The 21,930-nt window shown below is 42.9% G+C and overlaps 1 protein-coding gene across 2 annotated transcripts; it reads right to left on the bottom strand.

Moving 5' to 3' along the window:
• Positions 1-1,222: 1,222 nt before the first annotated feature.
• Positions 1,223-21,454, bottom strand: LOC110979200 (echinoderm microtubule-associated protein-like 2). Of its 2 annotated transcripts, none has more exons than XM_022234799.2 (20): positions 20,984-21,454; positions 13,631-14,467; positions 11,634-11,895; positions 11,028-11,496; positions 10,670-10,819; positions 10,330-10,399; positions 10,037-10,063; positions 9,639-9,740; positions 8,856-8,984; positions 8,406-8,549; positions 7,607-7,703; positions 7,328-7,500; positions 6,979-7,116; positions 6,243-6,374; positions 5,779-5,935; positions 5,233-5,330; positions 4,626-4,713; positions 4,145-4,237; positions 2,809-2,939; positions 1,223-2,561 (listed from the first exon to the last, which is right to left on the bottom strand). In XM_022234799.2, exons 1-20 carry the CDS (start codon positions 21,185-21,187, stop codon positions 2,397-2,399), a joined length of 3,666 nt encoding a protein of 1,221 aa, XP_022090491.2. In that variant the 5' UTR covers positions 21,188-21,454; the 3' UTR covers positions 1,223-2,396. The 2 variants fall into 2 exon arrangements, with proteins under 2 accessions (XP_022090491.2, XP_022090492.2); XM_022234800.2 differs by lacking the exon at positions 20,984-21,454 and adding an exon at positions 17,740-18,230.
• Positions 21,455-21,930: the final 476 nt, after the last annotated feature.

Genomic DNA, 21,930 nt, shown 5'->3' with positions numbered 1-21,930 from the left:
TGTTGTACACGGTTCAGAGTAAACTATTACCCCTTCTGTGATCGGAACATTTTGTGGCAACCGTCGTATTTAAGGCATGTTCAACTCACAGTCACTCAAAGAATAACAAATGTCGGACAAGAAGGAGGTGTCTACACGTGCACCGCAAGACTTTTTTAGGGCCAGAGTTCAACTTTAGTATACGTTTAGGCTTATTTCATTTTTATTTGACAATTTCTAAACATCTTTTTAATTTGGGGTATTGAAATGTTTAGGAGATTTCTTTGTCGGTTCCGAAACTTTTCTTAAAGTTGGACAGTTTTTCGCAGCAGTTGTGAAGGGACTAAACAACACTAAAAATTCCGGAGTCCAGGTTTTAAAATCTTAGGAGATGTTTCACAGGTATGAATGCAAAAAACACCACGCTTTTTCTTCATTTTCTTGTATAAAATAGAAAGGGGAGTGGGTACGGTCAAGACCTCCAGAGGAATGAGTGTTGGTCACGTGCTACCCTTCACTTGTGGTTACCACCTGCTTGAAATGCCTGTGCATGAAGCAAGGATGCCACGTGCATAGCGATCAACTCGCATACGGCATCCAGTAGCTTTAATAAACATTTCATTGGATAAACTCCAACGTTCATGAAAGCTACGGCCAATCAGGACATGCTACGTCAGGATTGTTGTCGTATTTGTCACCACTACACTGTGCTGCACTTTCTGTAGAAACTAAGCCCAATCTCCATCAGTCCCGCAGAAAGTTTGAGCCCAATTCAAAATGTCAACATGCGGGAAAGGCCCAGCGGGGCGTCGGCTTTAGTCGCCGGGGCAAGAAGTTACTTCCCTCCCGCCGATAGCTTTGCCCGTAATCCGCCTCTTTCCTGCCTGACGTGGGCAATCCGATTAACTCCGGCTTCGTCAATCAAGCCAAATTTGCCTGCCTGCGGGCACGTGACTGCACTAGTGGCCCGCGCCCGCGCTCCTACGTACACCCTGGTATGGTCGAGTTGAAAGCTGTCCGTCACGTTGTATCATAACGAATATTTGCACCCTTGTCCAATGACCCATGTCCCACATAAATCCTCCATACCCAAGTATTACGTATCACAAACGGTCGCCAATTCCACTATCCCACAGTGTCGACTCCATTGGAATGAGGCTTTCCCTTTAAGGGCGATCGAAAACAGCTAAAGTAAACGTCCGTATTAGAATGTTGGTGTTATTTTACACAAGAGACACCGATCTCTGATTCCAGTGTATTACTATGTTGTTTTATTATTGCACATTTTCTATATAACGGTTTTTAAATAATTGTTTGAATCCTTCGGTACACCAATTAAGACAAGAAATAATTCGGTATTTCAACTTTTAAATCTTTCAACTTTGCAAAAATAGAATACGCTCTAAAATAAATAACTACCACAATAATTGTGATGTATACGCAACGCATTTTACACGATATGCAAATGCCTTCCTACAAAACGACATTTGTACAAGAAGTATTCTGTATCACAGTTATCGATGAGAGGTGGACAGATTTTTACTGGCAAATGCCTTCGTGTTTGGTGGACCAATTTCGAGGCCACCGACTGACATGAAGTCAAACCCTGACGAGGCCTGTTAACTGGAAAACGTAGAGGGCGCTATCCATTTTTGACAGACCCGATGCAATCGTCCATTAAAAAAATTGCCTTGACTGAGGGCGCTGTTTACAATGTTAGGTCGTCATTCAAGCATCTGATTTAAAGGTGCATTGTTAGTCAGATTTCGGAGTCCTTTTGTGGGATACCACGAAAAACTTCATGCATGATGAAAAAAAAAATAAAAACGAAAGAATTGCCCACCATCTTATCTGCATCATGGATGTAGCTATGACGTGATAAATATGGTGCGCACAACAAAACATTCACACAAAAAAGCGATAATCCGCAACCTTTCAGCGGCGCATAATTATGCCTTCAGTGCTCTTATTTTTTTCTAACTTTCCTTAGTTCAACCACAGAAGCATGTTCTTTAGATCTCCTCTCTGCTGCTATGCTACGGCTATATCAGCAGTGATATTAAAAAAAACTCTACCATCTGCAGAATCACTGTGTGTAAGTCATGTATACGTGTAATTTCTTTCAATCACCTGCATTAATGGGACAGACCAACTATACCCCTAATGTGAGATGTTGCAAAGAACCACTTCAGTAACATTCTTGTGGCGTCTTTCAATTAGAAAATCAATAACAGGGTATGTAACGCATTTCAAATGTAGCTCTAGGCTCACGTTTTTGATGCCACCTCAATTTTCACCATAAAAATAATCCACGGAGTGCCGTATTTTTGACCGTTGACTCGTTGGGGTCGTAGCTATCATTAGCTCCTTACGTCATGAAGCCTGACGAAGAGATAACCAATGGACAACCCCAGAAATTAGCTAAGAGCGCCCTCCCGCGCCCACTGGTTGCCCGTGCCAACGATGGACCACTGCATGAGCGCTGCGTCAGCTCCGCCGGCCGACACGAGGTAGCTGTCTTTGGCAAGAAACCTGACAACGGTCACGTGAGCACTGTGGCTCTTGACGTCATGCGACACGGCCTGTCATGCATTTGAGACAAAAACAAGGAAACATTTGACGACTTTTCCCCCTCCAATTTATTTTCCAAGCTTCACGAGTGTATGAACTTTTGCTAAGAAGATAAGGCCCTAATGTGGAACAAAGCGTAAGAAGTTTCCAATTGTTGTAATGGACCCTGAAGGCTGTTGCTTAGGGTGGCCTCGATGAAGCGTAATACAATCGTGAATATCAATTGAAAGACTCCTCTAATTTCCCATAATTACTCACTTTAGTTGACGTGCAGGGATATCTGTACAGGGACAGCCAGCCAAGACTGTCTCCTGTGGCGAGTAGGCTGCCGGTTCGCGAACGGTCCACTGAGTTAACGTCAACATCCTTCTCCCTTGCCGGCCATATCCCTTTAACGAGAACGACAATTGGTTACCGTCTCAAGACGTGCGTAAATCGTTGTCCATATCCATAACCTTTGACACGATAGTCTTGGCTCAATCATTACACAGTTCGTCCAGCATTTGTCTCACTTTTTTTTTCCACCATTCATGTACAGAATATATGTTTGTTTCCTCATTAAACGGCTACGGCTTGGTGCAACACACGTCTATGGAGAATGGCTCCAGCCACTAGCAAGTGGCTTCCATAGGGCAATGTGTATTTTCAGCCGAGTCATGACTTTCGTACAACAGCAGGATGTGCTGAATGGTGGACCAAAAGTAGAATCCTTAAGCACTATGCGCCGCTATTGAAATTGTAAGGGTCAGAAGAGCTTCACATTTCGATTACAGTAGGCTGTTTCTCATCACTAAATTAAATCCCCACAATGCAAGATGTTTACCTTGGAATCTGCCACCAAAGGTATTTAACTAATGCACGCTTCATTATAAACTTGATTTTTCATTCACAAAACATGCATTGTACTACATGTATTTTTTTTAATTTCCCGAACTACACGCCTCTTTTCTTTTGTTGAGTATTATTACCGATACCGTAGAGACTTTTTTCATTTATTAATTTAAAGTTCACCCTCTCTTTAAGCTGTCAATTTAATAAGTCGGCCGGAGACAGCCAAGGAATTCCACTGCGTCATTAAATCGATTGAAACCCTCACCTGCTTTTAATTATCGCAGAAAAGCAATCCCCTCTAATCAGGTACTCAAGGTCAACCAATAAAGATAGTAAGGGTCTTCTATTACGTCGCATTAAACAACTGCATCGTAAGCCAGAAATATTCACCTTCGGCTTTTGTGCACTTCTCTTAAGTTTCAATCCCAAATGTTAAAAAAAGCACTTCCTTGATTTTTTAAGAGTTGGCTGATTTTTACGATTACAAACCACTGTTTCTGACTGTGGCTTCGACAAAAGATTAGTTAGGTAATGGGAAAATTTGGAACGCTCGGGGGCGAACATAATGATACCAGTTCCTATTACTAGTTCTGAGCATGCGCGCGTTGTTCCGAGCATGCTTGTAAAGTTCTGAACACGCGCAGTACCGCGAAAAAGCACCGGTATATCTGCTGCCAGTGCCATTAACGTCTCAAAGTTCCCCATTTTGAAACCACCAAAGCATCAGTCGCCAGTGTTTGTAGATGCGCAATATGCCACTCACCGTAAACAGGATATCCCAGCGCACATGTTTGTGTCTGCCATACCACATCCCTGACGGCCTCTGCCTTTTCCTTCCTCATCTGGGTGACATCCCCTGCGAGCAAATATACGTGGAGACAGCCGAGTCAATTGAAGAAAAATAGCTGTTCAGACGAAAGTCCCGTGTGGCCTAAATCATGTTCGTTGATTAACTGCCTGGCTTGGCAAATAAAGTAAAATTTGCGCGCGGTCACTTAAATCTCCAATGCCATCTGCATCTCTGTATTCAGATGCCATTTCCTGACCCTATAAAATTCTAAATGAAAATAAAACTTCCTTCCCTTTCCTTTTCTCCTGACCCAAACAGATGTTTACCCGGTGGTGATATATAGGCCGACGATGAAATTGTTAATGAACAACGATCGATGACACCAATAAAGTGTTGTTATCTTTTCCAATCAACTGCAGACGGACTTTCAACATTTGGCAAGAAAGGAACTCACAGAATCTAAGATCGTAGTTCCCTGACACACTCTGCAGGTAGCTGCCGTCTACTGACCAATCGAGCTGCGTCACGTAGTTGGCGTGACCCTGAAGGCGGGAAAATTTAACACAGGGAACACTCTAAAACCTTGGTTCTGTAAATACGCCAATCACTTTGCAGACGCGTTTACCTGCATGTGTCCCATTTCTAAACATCTTCACTGTCTAAACGCTATCTATTAAAAACTCTTAATGTTTAGCACTGAAATATGTTCACAAATTGATAGCAAGAAAATGTTCAGAAAGGCGTTTAATCGCCCATGACAGTTATTAACAAGGAAAGCTGTTTTTCATTCTATGGAATTTGGATTTGTTGAGCTCTACACATCTTCAGATAAGCATGATGAAAAGTAGAGTTTCATACAACAAATTTCTATGACTGTTGCAGCCAAACAGTCATCAGCTGGTAATCGTGTTTCATACAACACATTATAGAAGACCTTATCTCTCAGGTGACTGATTCGCATATACAAAAAAAGTAACTCAGATGGGTGTAAAGGAAACACTGCCGAAGACTAACTGGATGGTGTAGTTTGAGTTTCGGTTTTTCAGTTCAGCGTTTTTTACCTGGAGAAACCCAGCTTTGCGGTAAACTTGTCCGTCATCCAGGACCGTGTATAGGTAGATCTTGTGGTCGTGTGACCCAAGCACCAGCAGGCCACCATCTGCCAAAACGATAATGGAAAAATAAAGGTTCAGAAGCACGCCCTCTTTTGTCATGAGTTCCATGGTTAAACTTGCAACCAATCATATTCAGCCAAAAGAGTTCCTTACACAAAGGCGTCTAATTATTTCACTGTTGTAAACTAAAGTCTGCGAAGATGTAGTATAATTTTATAGCTTGGAAAGAGCTGTATTCTGTAAACCACAGCATTTCATTTTTCTCTTTTTCTTCATTAATGCTACTATGTTTGTGATATTGGTAATGCGAAATTATTTTACAAGGTTTTAATCTTACAACACAGGGCCAAGTGCAATTGGACTATATGTATATTTTTTAATGAATATCCGCAGCGTCTTCTGTACTCTTTCTGAACCAGTTTAAATCTTGTCTCATCTAAAAGTATTTCATTCTCTTGTCAACTTCAGGGTCACCCTCGTCCATGAACTCACCAGGCGAATACTGGACCGCGTTCAACTGCCCACTGCCGGCCTGCACCGACGTGATGTGCATACCATCATAGGCATTCAGCACTGTGAAGCGACCCACCGTGGTGCCCACGGCAAGCACCGAGGCGGAGGAATTGAAGGCGCATGACACGCACGGTTTCTGTTTGTAAGTGCATAGAAAAAAATACGCGATTGCTGAAGGCTAGTCTTTGAATTAGGTAACAGATCTTACGTAGTTTAACACGTGTATGAAGGAGAGAAAGAAAATTATTTAAACACAGACGCTGTCTAGAGCCTCCACTCACGCAACATTGAGGCCTACATGTATAATTTAGAAAATGGCTTGAATGATTGTATCCGAAGAGTGGACATTGTCTACTGTGCCTTCTTTATAAAGTAACTCTGTCCAACGTTAGGTCTGCCGAGACATCTTTTCGAACGCATATATCCCGGATGTTGTTACTCACCTCAACTTCTGACTTCCAGAGCAATTTGTGCGAGTCGGCTTGCCATAGCATGACATACTTATCGTAGCCTGCCGTGGCGAAGGCCTGCTCGTTTGGATGCCCCGCCACTGCCCATAACTCTTGACAATGACTCTGCAGTACCAAAGATAGGGACAGATTTTTAGGAGAACAAAAATCTCGTGGATTCTGTGAATAGAAAGCCTGCTCAAACAAGTTTAAAAAACAACATCATGTCTAAAATAGTTGTTCGCGGTACCCGCTGCTACGTCTGACTCGGACCAGCTAGCCGACACCGGCAAGCTCGGTGGTCGAGTGGTGAAGACGTCTGCACTAGTAAGCAGGAGGTCGAGGGTTCGAGTCCCACCCGAGTACGCATGTGTTTTTTACAAGCCTTCGGGGGCTCAAACACTGAGCATACAGTATTATAACACAAGTCACGCAGGGAAAAAAATCTAAAATTAAAACAACATCATGCCCTGAACTTGTTCCGGGGTATCACAAAGCTGTATAAACCTGGGTTTCTAACGGTAATTTGTTGTAAATCATTTGTAATTTTTCTTACAGTTTATTTGTTTTAACCAGAATATAAGAATTCATCTGCATGTCAGAATGGTTACAGTAAGGAGCCTAAAGAGGGATCCAAGCGCGTGACATTGTTCGCGCTTCGGCAGTGACTCGTTAAAAGAGGTGCACAAATTTCGATCTATCGAGTACGGCACCCGCTCTTTATGTCTACCTGTAATACGTAGACGAATTTAGTTTGCAGCGACCCTTCCATGATGTGGTTGTGGGTGGTTCCGAGGATGATGCGACCGTCTGGACTGCCTGGATTGAGGGGCACGATGGCTCGAATACCGCCAGCGCTCTCCGTGAACTGACGAAAGGGGGATAAAACACATAATAAGGCAGTCAGGGGTTATAATTTTGCACCCTCATGTAAGGGGGTTTTTACGTAGGATTTGTGCCATAAGGAAGTAGACCAAAATCATTATCATTCCTTTACAGACATCCAGAAAATGCCAGGAGCTTCATGTTTCCTTTGTCTAGTGTCCGAAAAGGTCGAAGGATGAAAAGTCCCAACTCACAAGTCTTTCGATGTTGGCCGATGAGTAGCCTTGCAGCGAGTCCCAGGCCTGTAGCCTCCTGTCCAGTCCACCTCCAGACAGCAAGGTACCGTCCTCGAGCATGCACAGTGCGAAAACGCTGCGCTCGTGCGCATGCTGTATGCAGTGCCGGGAACGGAACACGTTTTCGTTGTCTGGAAAGGAGATTATAGTAGGGTGATTTGTCAAAGTTGTGAAAGTTTCTTGAGGATCGTCACACAACTTGCCAGTAATCTGTTTTAAGGATCAGAAATGTCTTACCTTTTTCCCAGATGGTGATGTTACCGGACGAGTCACCGGTTATCACGTCACCCGTGTGGGAGAATTCTAAGCAAGTCACGTAGGACGGCCGCTGACTCTGCCGTATAAAATATAAACATTTTAAAAACATTCTATCATATCAGAAACAACCTCAGAAAAAAAGTATGTCTTAATAAACCATAATTATGAGAAAATGCAAGGCCCCCAAAGTGGCCTTCCAAACTCCCCACTGCCGCCAGAAACGTTGAGTGCACAAGCAACACGTGTTACTTGTCCTGCTTTTCAGGAAACCGTATAAAGTGGAACTTCTGCAAGGCTTTGTCCAATATACCGTTATTGCATGTTTTCAGGATTCGGCTTTAATATTTTATTGGTTGTTTAAATTATTTTATTATTTATTTATTATTTGATTTATGGTAGTGACATTCAGGATTCCTCAACTGAGTATCCTGTGCACTGTAAGCTCGCAAGCCTGGAAGAAACATGTAGATACGTGACAATGAGAAGTTTTACAGTTTCAGAGGTCCGGGAGGAAAACCCCAAAGGAATATTCAGGGTAAAACCCACGGAATCAGGTAGGGACTGAAAACCCAATCCACATGTGGACCGAGCAGGGAATCGAACAGGGGACCACAGAGGTGGAAGGCGAGAAAAAGAACCACTACGCCAACCTGACTCCCAAAATGAATGCAATCATTACGGAATGAGAAAGAAGTGGAAAAACCGTATTCCAAATGATAACTACCAAGCAAAAAGATAAATGCAAATTGTATAGAAGTGAATCAGTTCCAAAGCTCACATCAAAGTTGCCGCTCTTCTTGTCACGGACAATCTTCCGGTGGACAAGGCTCCAGAAGAACAGGTGCTGTCTCCCGGCAGTGACGATGATGCTGTCGTCGAAGGGATGGAACGTGCCTACCACTACCGCATCCGTTCCAGCCATCTGAAATCAACATCAACCGGCAATGGATACGATTTAGCCAATTCCCGTGCTGTGCTCGAATGGTTTTGTGATCTGCTAATGTTTTGCCCTTTTGATGTTTTTCGCTTCCTAAATTCTAATATTTCCGGTGGAAAGTTGGAACAACCATCTTGTGCTTAAAAGAGGTAGATAAGGACCATTTCGTCTGTAACTAAGTTTTGAGTATGTCACAGGCCCACATTATGAATTTCACACTTCCAAGCTTCATTCATATGATGCACATAATAAAACGGGGAAGATGAACCATAGTCTGGTACATTTTTCTACCTGTGCAGAGGCAGCATCGTGGAGGGTGTATTCTTTCGATTTGGCAAGTAGCGAATCGTTGTTCCATTCCCACACGCTGAGCATGTGATCCGTGCCCTGTTCGACCGCTAGTAACCATTCACCGTTATTCTACGGAACGGTAGAAAACAAGAGTAGTGTTATTGAAAGACTCACTTTACTTGTTGATTTTGTTAGCAAGTTGTCTTACGTAAGCTAATGCATGTTAACATGATGTTCTGATTAGCCATTTTCAATTTTCTCGTCTTGTTTAATTCAGTTCGCCGTAGGCCTATTGTCCTAAGGGCCGGCTTCATTCTTGCTTGGTCTCTTGCGATCACTTCAAATGCAGAAATCAAATTGGAAAATACCGTGATACTTTGATTAAAGGTCTAATTTCACAGAGCTACTAAAATACAGTTTTGGTATCCACAGAGAGGGGTTACTTATTAGAAGCAGGATACCAGCCACATGTCAATTACTTATTAACTGCATTGTATCTGCGCGTGGTTAATACCAAGAGAGCTATGTGCCCTGCATGTAGTTCAAGCTGAACTGGCTTAGCTGCTTTGGCAACTGGTAAAGACTACACCCGGCAAGACATGGAACGGAGGGATACCCCCTCCTACATGTTTCTCAACACATCCCCCAGATGTCTGAAAAGAATTCCTGATACTCCGGTGAAACAATGACCAACACAAAAGGAAGGGGTTCTCTCCGTCCCATATCTTGTTTCAAAAAAACAATGATAGTTCCAGTGTAAAGGAACACATGGACTTTAATTACCTCGTTCGAGAAGCTGAGGCAAGCAATTCCGGCATCGAAGAATTCCAGTCCCAAGATGGCGTGCGTGTGGAGTGTCTCTACCTCCCAGACGCGAATGTGGGCCTGTTTTATAACAGACGGCCCGGAAAATGCTCAGAAAATATTCTTTATTTTGAGTCTACAAGTGTCAAGTACAAGTCCAGCGTTGGCATGCTGGCTTTTTAATTACAGTTTTATGAAAAACATAATTCTCTAATGAAACTCTACCAAAATTTTAACGGGGAGTATGATTCAATAAGAACGTCAAGTTGAATACAATAGAACATTATTATTCTAAGATATCTAAGTTACCTGTAGTTCATGTGAAACCAATTGGAAATAGCAGAAAGTACATAGGCGATGACAACTGTGCGACTTACCGAATGGCACATGGCAATATCTCGTGGCTAAAATGAAAAGAATAGATATAGATTATGTAATTTTTAAAAATACAATTCAATGAACTGCTTCAATCATCGACGAACTGCTTACTCCAGAGATGAACCAGTTAAATGAGTCTGAAGAAAGCCCTCGTAAAAAACCTAAGAACGCTTGGTTGTGCTGACGTCATGTGTCCCAGTTGAAAAGTTTCCGTGAGTAGCAAATTGGTTTTCAAAAGGTTTGAGATTACCATTTTTTGCGGAAACATGATGATCGTGGGTGTAGTGCTTACCGTTGGTTCCGGTAACTGACCGGCGAGTTGCCCTGTTGCGACGTGAGTGCCGTTTGGGTGAACAGCCATGCTGAAAAACCAAACACAGGGTCCAAAAAGAGTCTTCAACAACCATTACATTCAGGAAAGTTTATAGACCCGAAATTTGTCGTTTAGTTCCTCAGCTAAAATGCATCTACTTTGTCAAAATTCCTGCTTTATTGCCTGTCCTATAATACTGAAATACAACGAACGCTTGTATCTTTGTAAAGGAAGACATTTCAGAAGCAGCATATACCAACTGTATTAAACACACTTGCAAAACTGACATAAATATTTCCTTTGACAAACACTAGGTTACCTCTGTATGTCCTCGTTATGACCCGTATAATGCCGCTGTCTGTCCGCGTCTTTGTCGTACAGCACGCCTACTGCCCCTACGTAGTAGAGCAGCTCGCCGGACGGGAGGACGAAGAGGTTATTCCGGTGGTCGAAACCACGATATCCGTAACTGGAATTTGGTAAAGGAAGAAGTTGACGTTCGTCTCTGATTATACTGTCAATAGTGTTTGAAAGGCCACCAACATATTACAGTGTATCCCAGCAGTGAAGAAAGGAGTTTTGTTTGAGTGAATCTTTAGGTACAGCTTTCAAGGGGCAAGTTTGAAATCTGACTAGTCTTCACTTTTTGTGTCCTGTTTTCTGTTTGCAAAGGATACACCCAATCCAGTTTGAGGCGTTTGTTTAGTGCCAAACCCAAGCGCGTGGTGCTCCTAGGGTCCACGACGGACGGTGGTAAGAAGTGTCTGAGTTGCCCGTGGATTTCTACCGTGACTGGCGCGCCTATGCCCCTCTTCCTTCCCCGTTCCCTGGCGCCAGGGCCCGGGCCGTCCGTCGCCCTGCTGTCCTGCTGTTCATCATCAGCATCGACCTCCATTTCCTGGTGCCGCACGACATGCTTTCGCGGTCTCAGATTGTACCCCTTGCCAGGTGGCTCGACCACCTCCATTGGCACCTCTTCTTGCCTTCGAGGGTGACTCTGAGCGGCTTGGCGGTAAGGCTTGCGGCGGTCGACAGGTGGGTCAGACCCGTCGCTGCTGCCGAAGGCCCGGCGGGGTTTCGTGGGTGGTAACCGCGGACTGTCATCAAGAGATGACCGTGGACTATTGGATTCATCTGCGTTGTACACTACAGCGAAAACAATAGACAGTTTTGCTCTATATCTGAGAATGTCAAGTTACTGAAGGAAACAATCCAAGACATTGGTGAAGTAACCAGAACAGCAGGTTTACCATTCTTTTTTGCAGAAAGAGATAGGACCTTACCCTCCATGCTGCTCGCCATGCCGTTCCTTTTCTCCTTGGCTCTCCGATTCATCTTCCGCTTGTGCATCGTGGCGTACCTCCCGTCCCGTTCCCGGACTGCCCCGTCGCTGAGGGACCCCTTGAAGCGCCCTCTGCCGTCCGCGTAGTCGGCCTCGGTGCTGGAATCGCTGAAGTTGATGGTCCGCTTGAGCGGCTCGAGCCCGCAGGCGATGAATTTGTCGTGGTCCTTGAAGTCGCGAAAGAGCTGTGTGAAACTCAGAACCTGCCAGTGGAAAGAAAGATCGAAATATTACAGCTCGAAAATAATGCATAAAACATATAAGAATGGCACTGCAAAATGTACATTGAAAGAAGACGACTGATGTGAAAATATTCACGGCCAAAATCCTTCAAATGTTATCTTTACAAACCGATTTGGCTTCACCTGACTGCTTGAGATGTCATTGTACTGATTGGAAGCCTCGGGAACTTGAACCAATGTAGCCGCTCTCGTACAAACTCACTTGGTCATATCGCACACCACAATGTGGAGACCATCTTATAGTGTCACCCTTATAGAGCCTGGAGTGGAATCAATCCACCCATCCCTCGACATTTTCCCGATATCATCGTGGTGCATTGTTTTTTTTCTCTCATCGAGCCTACAAGAGTTCGGTTTGTTGTTTTTTTCGTAAAAATCGGAATGCCCATTATTCCGAGATAGGTCTGCCAAAAATGTACACCTGTTTTCCCTGACGTGCTTAATGGACATAGAGACCGAATGACTGTAACAACCAAACCATAATTACGTTGAAGTTGAAATTTCACATTTGTACTAATGAGTGTTTTGATATGCATACCAAATTTTTAAAATTGGAAAAGGGAATCCAGGAATCATGGGAATCCGCCCACGGTTGCGAGATGGTCCAAAGAAACCCGGCTCTTCTGGGATTAATCTTAACACACATGCCTGGATTGATGTTATCCAGCGGCCAAGAAAGAAAACTAAATTTGGGTTTGATAAATACTTGACCATCAAAGAAATTTTTCGCGATATCAATGAAATGCATCTGCATGTGAACATGTGGGAATCGCGTCTGCGTACGAAACAACCCAATTTTGTAACACCTCTCATTGCAATGGAAGACACTGTGTTGACTCTCCCGCCCAGCTGTCTGAGCACAAAGGGCTTGAGGAGCTCCCCACAACACACCGACTGCACGGCAACAATCGATATCACAGCACATTATTAACATTTTGGATTCAGTTCTGCGCGCAATAACATCGTTTATGAAGGAGCTAATCAAGAGAAACTGCGAATATGACGCACATGGCCTCAACAAGGCCATCAAGAAGCACAGGTTTCAATAATTATATTTGCCATAGCCTCCACATCCTTGTGGCATAACGTTACCAAAGGCTCCGATTTCATGGCTTAATTCACATAAACGGCAGTGACGAGAAATACTTCTTTGTCTTTTTAAATGGGACTGAAATTATAAAATACAATTATCAGCCTATTGTTTTTTCAAAGGGCAGTAGAAGAAGCCGGGATAGCTTCAATGGCTGGAGCCGTGCGGAAGGGTGTGTGCTCAACTACACGGTATATAGTAGGTTTCAAAAACGACAGTCTAGCACTCACAGAGCTATCAAGTGACATATTCAATGTTTCTTCATCTTAATATTACTCGTTTTTCTTAACTACTCGATATGTATGAGTCAACATGTATGAGTCGAAATGCATGAGTCGATATGTATGATTCGATACGTATGAGTCGAAATTAGACACACATTATATGATCAAAATGGTTGATATCGTGGCGAAACAACAATAATTAGGAGTGAAGACACGACATTTCATTTTTTACGTGTCGAACTGTAATCACACGCTCATAATCGTTTTGATTATTACAACATTAAACAAAGGATCCGTTTGCGTCATCCCTTCATTGTATTCTTCATAGTACCTTTAGCTGTTTGGTGCCAAAAACATGGGTTTAGAGATTAACAAAACTTACCGGCTCCTCTGTCCTCCACGTGTAGAGCTGTTTGACAGGCGGGCTGCTCATCACGATCGCCGGCGTCATGTCTCGGAGCACCTGCTCGAAGCTCTGCGTTGTTCTTGGGTTGAGGAGAATGGAAGCTCGGCTTGCTCTATGGGTGTTGCTGATAATCAGTACCATCTTGGGCTTAGCGTACCCGACGTACGACGACTCGATAGCCAGGATGGAGTTGACATTGGGATTGTGCGGCACATAGTTCGCCAGTGCCGGCACGGGCTCGCGCTCGTTCGAGATCTGATCCATCGCCTCGTGCCAGCGCCTTGAAGGTTCGTTCTGGTATAGCTCCCTGTCCGAGCCGCGCACACCCCCGCTGGGTTTACGGTTCAGCCAGGGCCTGTCAGCGTGCTGGACCCTCCCGTACGGCACGTTCTTGGCGAACTGACCGCTGGCGCAGACGTACGCCCGACCGTCCACTAGCTCGGCGACGCTGGTGATTTGCTCCCCGGCGAGGCTGTAGACGTACCGCACGCCGTACGGCAGGTGTATCTTCTCGCCCAGGTACTTCAGGAGAGTGTCCCACAGCCGGAAGTTGCGCTGGTTGACCGGCAGGGTCACCCCCTTGAAATGCTTGTCCCCGTTCCGGTAGAAGGTAACCACTTTGGTGGCGAAGCGGCCTTCGTGAGGCGCGGGCTTAGGCGGAGCCAGGGGCTCGTAGCGTATCATGGTGTCCACATTGTACCGTGGGAGGGAGGCGGGTACGTCTAGCTCCTCTAGGCGGCGGTAGTCGTCTTCTAGTCCAGCTCGAAGGTCCGATAGGGGCCCTCTGTAATCATCATACTCCCCCTCTGAGCGCTGAGAAGGGGAAAAAAACATACAAAAACTAAAAATACAAGACAAAAGTAGCAACATTAGATTCAATAAAAGAAGCTTAACGATAAACAATACACTTACGAACAATACAAAGTATGTATATTATCTTTCCAACCAGGGTCAGTCATACTGCGTTGTATTTGTCAAATGACTTCGTATATATTGAAATTTTCTGTGAAAAATACGAGTTTTTGTCTCGAAGCAATCTGCGTGCTCTCGCAAGTACCGGTAAATCACGTGTATATTGAATATGCAGGTTCTGCAACAGTTTGGACAAGTGGACGGCCTGCGCTGACTCTCCTTTTAGTCCCCTCGCGAACATGACATGCATGGCAAAGTCTTTTGTCGACGGAGTCTACATTTATCCACTGGTATCCAATGTTTTCATTTTCAACAACCGACAAGAATCAATGAAACAGTTCGATTTTTAGCGTCGTCATGTCTCTCATCAATATGTATCTTTTACACATTAGCTCAAGAATTATCCTTCCTGGGATTATGGATCAATCTCTTTCTACACATTCTTCATGGTCTCTTTGGTTTTCCGTACGGTCGCTTGATCTATCGATAGAATTGTTCAAGCTTCTGCTGTTTTTCTATAGTGCTGCACTCTACTCTACCGTCGAAACGGAGGATTGCGAAATCATAATTTGCAGTGGTAAATAACTTCTTCCAATCTTGAGACTTTCTTTTTCGTAACTTCCTGGGAAAACTAATATGAAGAGGAAATTTTCACGACTATTTAGACGAAGGTTTAGTGAGGCTATTGGATGCCTGTGATATTTCCACCTGAAAAAATGAGTAAGAGTATAGGCCTAATTGTGTATTAATTGGCTAAAGGTCTTAAGTTTTCAAATAGCTCTTCGAGTTACTGAGCTTTATACACCTGTTCCCAAAGTGTGTTGCTCAACCCTTTTGACTGCTAACATCAGCCACTTTTTTTCTCTCTGCGAGAAATATTCTCTCATTGCATATTCCATCGCTCATTGGTTCCGTGGAATTTTCTCCAGTACAGCTTCTCAAGGACATCCTTTCGATAAGGAGCAATGTAGGTAAGAACATCGTAAAAGAATATGCTTCGTTGTGTAGTATGCTTTGAATAATCCATGGTCGGAGATCACCACGTGCCCTTTAAATGTGCTGTTCACATACTGCAGCACATCACCCGGAACCTGCTGCCCTGGGCGCCCGCGTCGCACACCGCTGCACTTTCATCAGAAACGCTATAATGTCGCACTTTCAAATTGATCACATGACTTCAGTGTGCCCACAAGAAAATAATGATCGCTTCGCATATGATTGCCACGTACTTCTGCGAAGAGACGGAAATATTTGCTGTAATGGACGTGGAGTGGTTGCTAGCGAACCCAAGGGCTTTTCATCGCATGCACGAAAGAAAAAAATATATGGATGATACTCAGCCCAAAGGCCCAGGCACTTGAAAACCGTCAGACAACATTTCGAATTTTGAAGTAGAAAGCAAACAATATGCCTTCGATATTTACTTTCTGTCATAACTGTCCGAAGAGATGAAACCCTTCGTTTTGCACAGGATATGAACTATAATCCACTTAACGAGCCAGAATGCCAGATGTCAATCATTTCTTAACAAAATTAATCAAGGTATACCCACGGCTCTAATTTAACTCCTGAAAAAGGGGGCTTTCGAATGCGTATTGCCACTTTTAGCCTTTATGCAAGATGGATAGCAGCCAAACTGATATTTCAAAGATAATCTCGCTATTACAATAACGACACAATTTATCAGAAGAAGATTTCGAATTCCAAAGTTCATTACTATTGTATATCTCTGCGGTTGTTATGGAGCAACAGTATGAGCAAAGTGTAATCGCGCAGGGTTTCGCATGAGTTAGTTTTACTAAACTACTCCCCATTTGCATGTACTTGGTGGTTCCCATTCTCATTTTTCACAGGTGTCAAACATTCATTTCGGTTTTTGTTCTCTTTTCATTCTTTTTCTACGTAACATCCATTGCCTTCACCCACCTGTCCCAAGCTGACAAACGATCAGTATATAGGCCATTAAGCCGATTCCAGCTATAGCACCAGAAGAGTGCGAAATGGACATGGATATCGACACTGACAATAAACAGGGTTCGTTCATATCATTTTCTTTCTTTTTGAGCTTGTAGATAAGTCTGGTGATGCTGCAGTTCGATTATGACCCCATGAGTGAGGTTAGGCCTACCATCGAAACTGTCACACAACCAACATGGATACACCACTTCACTCTTCTCGTCATTTCGCGGTTTGATTATATAGCCCAGTCGAAATAAATTTTTAGTTTTACTTAATTCGGACTATAATTCCACTTCTTCATTTTCTAAGTGAATTGTGGGGTTAATGTTTGTGGCATCATATGAAATAGTCACCAAATAGGCCTAAAAGAGGACAAAACAAACATGAAAACTACGAAAATTCCAGTCTGTCAAATGTTTATGTTTTATGGCCCATGTTAAGGGGCAGCATGTTGCACGAATAAATACGTGCATTAATTAACACGCAAGATGTTGTCATGAATCATGAGTCAGGACAGAATTATGCTTGATGCAACGATGCTGTGATCATCGTTTCCCCGTCATCAGAATCCCCTCATTGATGTGTGCAAGCCAGCGGCACTTTGGTGAAACATATGTCAGAAAATGTTTACTGAAAAGAGTGAGAAAAACACGTATAGAACAAATATAAAATCCGGTCGGCTGGCACTGAAGATCTATGTTGTTTTTTACCAGCCATTCACAGTTTCAAATATGTAATTTTTGTGTGAATCATTTCTTTCCATATTTATGCAATGTAATCTCAGGTCAAGCAGCAGCTAGTGGGAAATCCTTAGCCTATTTAAGAACGATGTTAGGGTGACTTGATTGATTTACCCCGCATGTTTTGATCACCGCTTTTTGCAATATTTTTAAATTTATATTTTATGTCAGTCTTGAAAGTCTTAAGGAATGAATGATTCTTCGGGGTTGGTCGAAAACGTTCAACTCTTATTAGTGGGTCCAAAGGCCAGATGATTTTTTATTTTTTTAGGTTGTATCACATGAAGAGCTATTTTCACACTTGCATTATTTTATGGGCACAAAATTATGACTTCAGATATGTTTCTAAACATGAGTTTACTTTACAAAGCAAGCGCCATACTTCTTAATACAATCATAGCAAGTGCCCTGCCTGGTAAAGAACATTTACTGATTTATTGCCGATAATTTATATTTACATGTATTATTACTCACCTGTTAAGATACAGATGCACTGTGAACCGTTCAGTACGCATGCGATAAGGATAGTGAATGATCAGTTATTGTAAAATAGCCTCTGTTGTCTCTATTGCTATGGTGCCATGGTTCACATGAGTAATTTCCGAAGGTTCATCGTTTAGCATCCACGGGGATATCTTGCTGATTGTCGTCAGGGTCTCGCGCTACCCAGCGCGGCGGACTTTGAATCATTCGACGCTCCACCGCCTGCAGTCAAAATCTGCAAAACGCTTCATTGTCGTCATGAACGGGATCCTAGAAACGTCACGTCTGTCGGTTGAATTTCCTTCACAACCCCGTGTTTTTTTTCTTTTTTGTCTGCCGTCTGGTCTGGAAATGCATGTTGTTCTAGCAAGGCATAGAGTGGACCAACTGTGTGTTCGCACTCATGTGTAGAGCGGTTACAGCGTGTGTCAATATGTGCTTTTCATCTTCGTCCGTCGGTGTTCCAATAGTTCTCGGGATTTTGTCTTGCTAACAAAATAAAATCGCACGGTATTGGCTGCGAGGCTTAACGAAAATAAAATTCTGTTTGCGCCGCTAAGCTTTCGAGTCATCGTACTGAAGCTAGAAGTGAACAGTTTGTCCCTAATTCACACGAAAGATAATGCAAAGCAAACGCATCGTCAATCGCTTAAAATTGAAAGGAACTTCTAATTTTTAGAGCTTTCGGGAATTTCATGGTAAGAATCTTTCAGCCCGGGCTTAAACTCGACTCACTCGCGTTGTAGCGACTTAAGTCAGAAATATGATGGTATTCAATCATTAGGTTTTTCTTATTGTTTAATTTTTATTCATTTGTTTGGAAATGTGTACTATATAAGGGAGTACATTTTTCTTTTGGGAACGTCCACTTCATTTAAGACACGTTAAAGAAACATTTCTATCTTTAAACTTTGTTATACATTCATTTTTCAAGTATTTCCTCTTAACACATTTTGGTCGAGAATAACTCTTTCAAATCGCTTCTTCTGTGAGGACTTTTTAGCCAGGTGTAGGCTGAAAGGAAAAAAATGCCTTTTATTTCTCCACCTTGGTTGACGTCTTTACCGACCCTTTTCGGAAATGAAAAGCACACTGACATTTCACTTTTTCGTTTCAGGTGATACCTAATACAGAATTTACTTTTTCTCTGGTTTTCCTGAAAACTCGCCTTATTGATCGGTCTGGTCATAGCCAAATCTTAAAGTGACTGCACGCCGCGATCACAAGACGGCATCGATTCCTTTAATCCGATTGTTATTTTGATAAAGCCAAACTAACTGTTATCGCTTTTTTTTTTCAAGCAAACGACGGTAATCTGATAGCGGTTGCGTGGTAGCTGTAACATTTCAGTCATTAACGTAATACTCATTGGATATTAAACATCGAAACACTACGCAGTATATGAGAATTCTGCCTTCATTTCGCCGAATATTCTAAGTGCTCTGATGAAAGTTTAGGGCACGATACTTCAAATCGGCAGGAAAACTTTATGGAAGAGGTGTGCGCCATTACTGAATGGAGCGATTTCATGTATACTTTCCGCTGTGTCATTGAATGAAAAAGAAAAAAAAGGAAAATACTGCGGGCCTACTCAGCACAAGATTTCAAATTTCCCAAATTTTTAACGAAGGGTCGGACTTGGGAAAAAATAACTCTTTCCTGTTGAATCCAATTCGGTAGAACTCATGTACAAAAAGTAGTAAACAAGAGACATTGTGGTTTGGACGTTTAGAAAGTGCTTTACGTTTGACTTCCGACAGTACAAAAAGCCTGTTGAGTCAAACTTAAATATTTATGCGGAGATATCCTTCATGCCCATGTATCTAGCAATATTTACAGCCTGCTGAATATTGCACATTATTTATTCATTTGAAAGTAACCCATACAGCATCCGATCGCTCTGTACTGAACAGCACACAATATAACGACCGATCATTTGGAATATTGCTAAGGTCAGGACAAAACGCAAACGGCCAATTTTGACCACGCAACAAAAGTGTTACTGTATTTGTTCTTGTGCTGCGTCAGGGTATTAAGGATTAGGCTTGTATCTTCTTGTAGACAAACACAAACGACATAACTCTAATCATATCTTCCAGGCAAGGTATAGTCCTATCGATTTTGTCAGCAGGCCTTGGCGGTGCGGTTGCGACAACACATTCGATCAGCCCACGACAATCCACCCCGAGACGGGCCACGCGCAAACGGCAGCTGGCGATAGATAAATCCAGAGAGGGCGCTATATTATCCGTGCACTCTTCAAGGAGATGGTGGTAAGATTATTTGAAACTTAGCATGGTAGTGACTGAAAGTAGGCATGCGCCACCATGTATAAGGACCTACATCTTTTGGAAGAGGTGTGGTTCTGGAAAGAACTAGAATCAGAATTGTTGAGCACAATGGCTCAACCTGCTTTAAATGCAATCAAAGTTTGCTGAGGGTTTCAAATACGCAGAATGAGTTCGATGGAACTGCTCTCCCCAATTCTAGGTATGTAAACACCCTACATAATAGTGCAACTGGCCGCTGAAGCAATTAAAATGAACTTTATGACACCGACTTTGCTCCAGGCTAAAGCTTTTTCAGTGTTCATGACCGACGTCATTACTCTTAACCCCAGGACAGAATTTCGAACAGCTATAACTACTCATAATAATAAGAGACAAATAACACTGTGTTGCACTTTACCTCCCAACCATCCATGCTTTGAAGGAAATCCATCAAGCTTTTTTTTAAGTCCTCGAGCTCGGTGTGTCAAAATTGCATGGATTAGAACCAACCCTGACAAGTGGCTGGGAAAGTTAAAAATAACTTACTGTCAGACTTCACCTAGAGGAATTTTTGTTCACCTACGCTGTGAAAACTCTGTCTCAAGTGTTGATTAATTAAATTCAAATTTGACACTGTATTTCTTGGGGGAGATCTACCAAAGATCATAGTCTGGTGATAATAGATTTGCATACGACTTGGAGTATCCAAAACACAGCCAACTGAAGAATTACAGGCAACAAAGAAAAGTGTGTTTGGAACGAAATATTACTCGAAGTAATTTGTCTTGCCAGATACCACTTAAAGGGATGGATATTGATATGTTGGAAGTAATAAGTTGCTAATAGACTCGCATCGTCCTCTTACTCAAAACCAATTAGGCACATTAGTGAGTTAGTACAGTCCTTCAAGTCACATTTATGACCATTAGTACTAAAATATTAAACGAAAGGCCACATTAACTTACCCAACCTCTAGAGGGTGATTCGCGCTCCTCGTCACTGGAGGTAACCGAGTAGCGAGAGGACACGACATCGTCGGGGCGATACGCCGGATTGACTGGGGACAGCTTGAACCGGCGACGCGGTGAAATGCTCTTGACACCCTGGACTTCCTCGGGGACCTCGAGAAAAGGCCGGGGATTGTTTCTGCCACCTCCTCCTGTTGCCATAATCAAGGGCTTAATTTACTAGTTCCGCAATTCTTTCAGTAGGCTACGCCGACACAAGACTCACCGCGTCCAGAAGAGGCAAACGGCAGAAGTTTCATTGGCAGTTTTGCACAGCTTTCTGCGTCCCCGCTGTATTGGATGAGCTGCGATGACTGTTAAAATAATTAGTTCGAAGCTATTTCTAACTTTGCACCTTCCAAAGAACAAACTACACTACAATTGTACTACGAGGTACATGTACAAGCGTGTACACACACAGTTATGGCTTCGATTTCCTTCTTAACTGTGGAAAACAATCGATTGGAGGGATTTCCAGCAGACAATAGGCGAGCAACCGACCTTCTATCGATTACAATGGACCAGTCCATTATGAGAAACTTCTTTCCGTGTTATTAATAGGTTGAAGTAAATGGGCCTAAGACCGTCATCAGCGTAGACTTCCATGAAAAACTTGGACTGTATGATATGCACTTTGCTTTCAACCTATACATAAGGCCTACCTATTTTTAGTACATTTCACTGATCTCATCCAAAGACGTCGTGACCGTGTTTTGTTGTGCTCGATGAGACAAGGGACAGCTTATTTTAAAAAAGTCTATTTTTGGTTGAGTACGAATTTTCACACAACACTTGTTCACTTTATGTGAAATTGGAAATGGAGCTCTGTCCCCCCCCCAAAAAAAAACACCCACCTGCAATGGGTCTAGAGATTGACAACCATTTCAAAGGTTAATGTGGGGGAG

This window comes from Acanthaster planci, linkage group LG16 (assembly GCF_054643075.1).
Source record: "Acanthaster planci isolate LZ-2023a linkage group LG16, COTS_SCS, whole genome shotgun sequence".
Lineage (NCBI taxonomy): Eukaryota > Metazoa > Echinodermata > Asteroidea > Valvatida > Acanthasteridae > Acanthaster > Acanthaster planci.
This window is presented reverse-complemented; position numbering and strand designations above follow the sequence as displayed.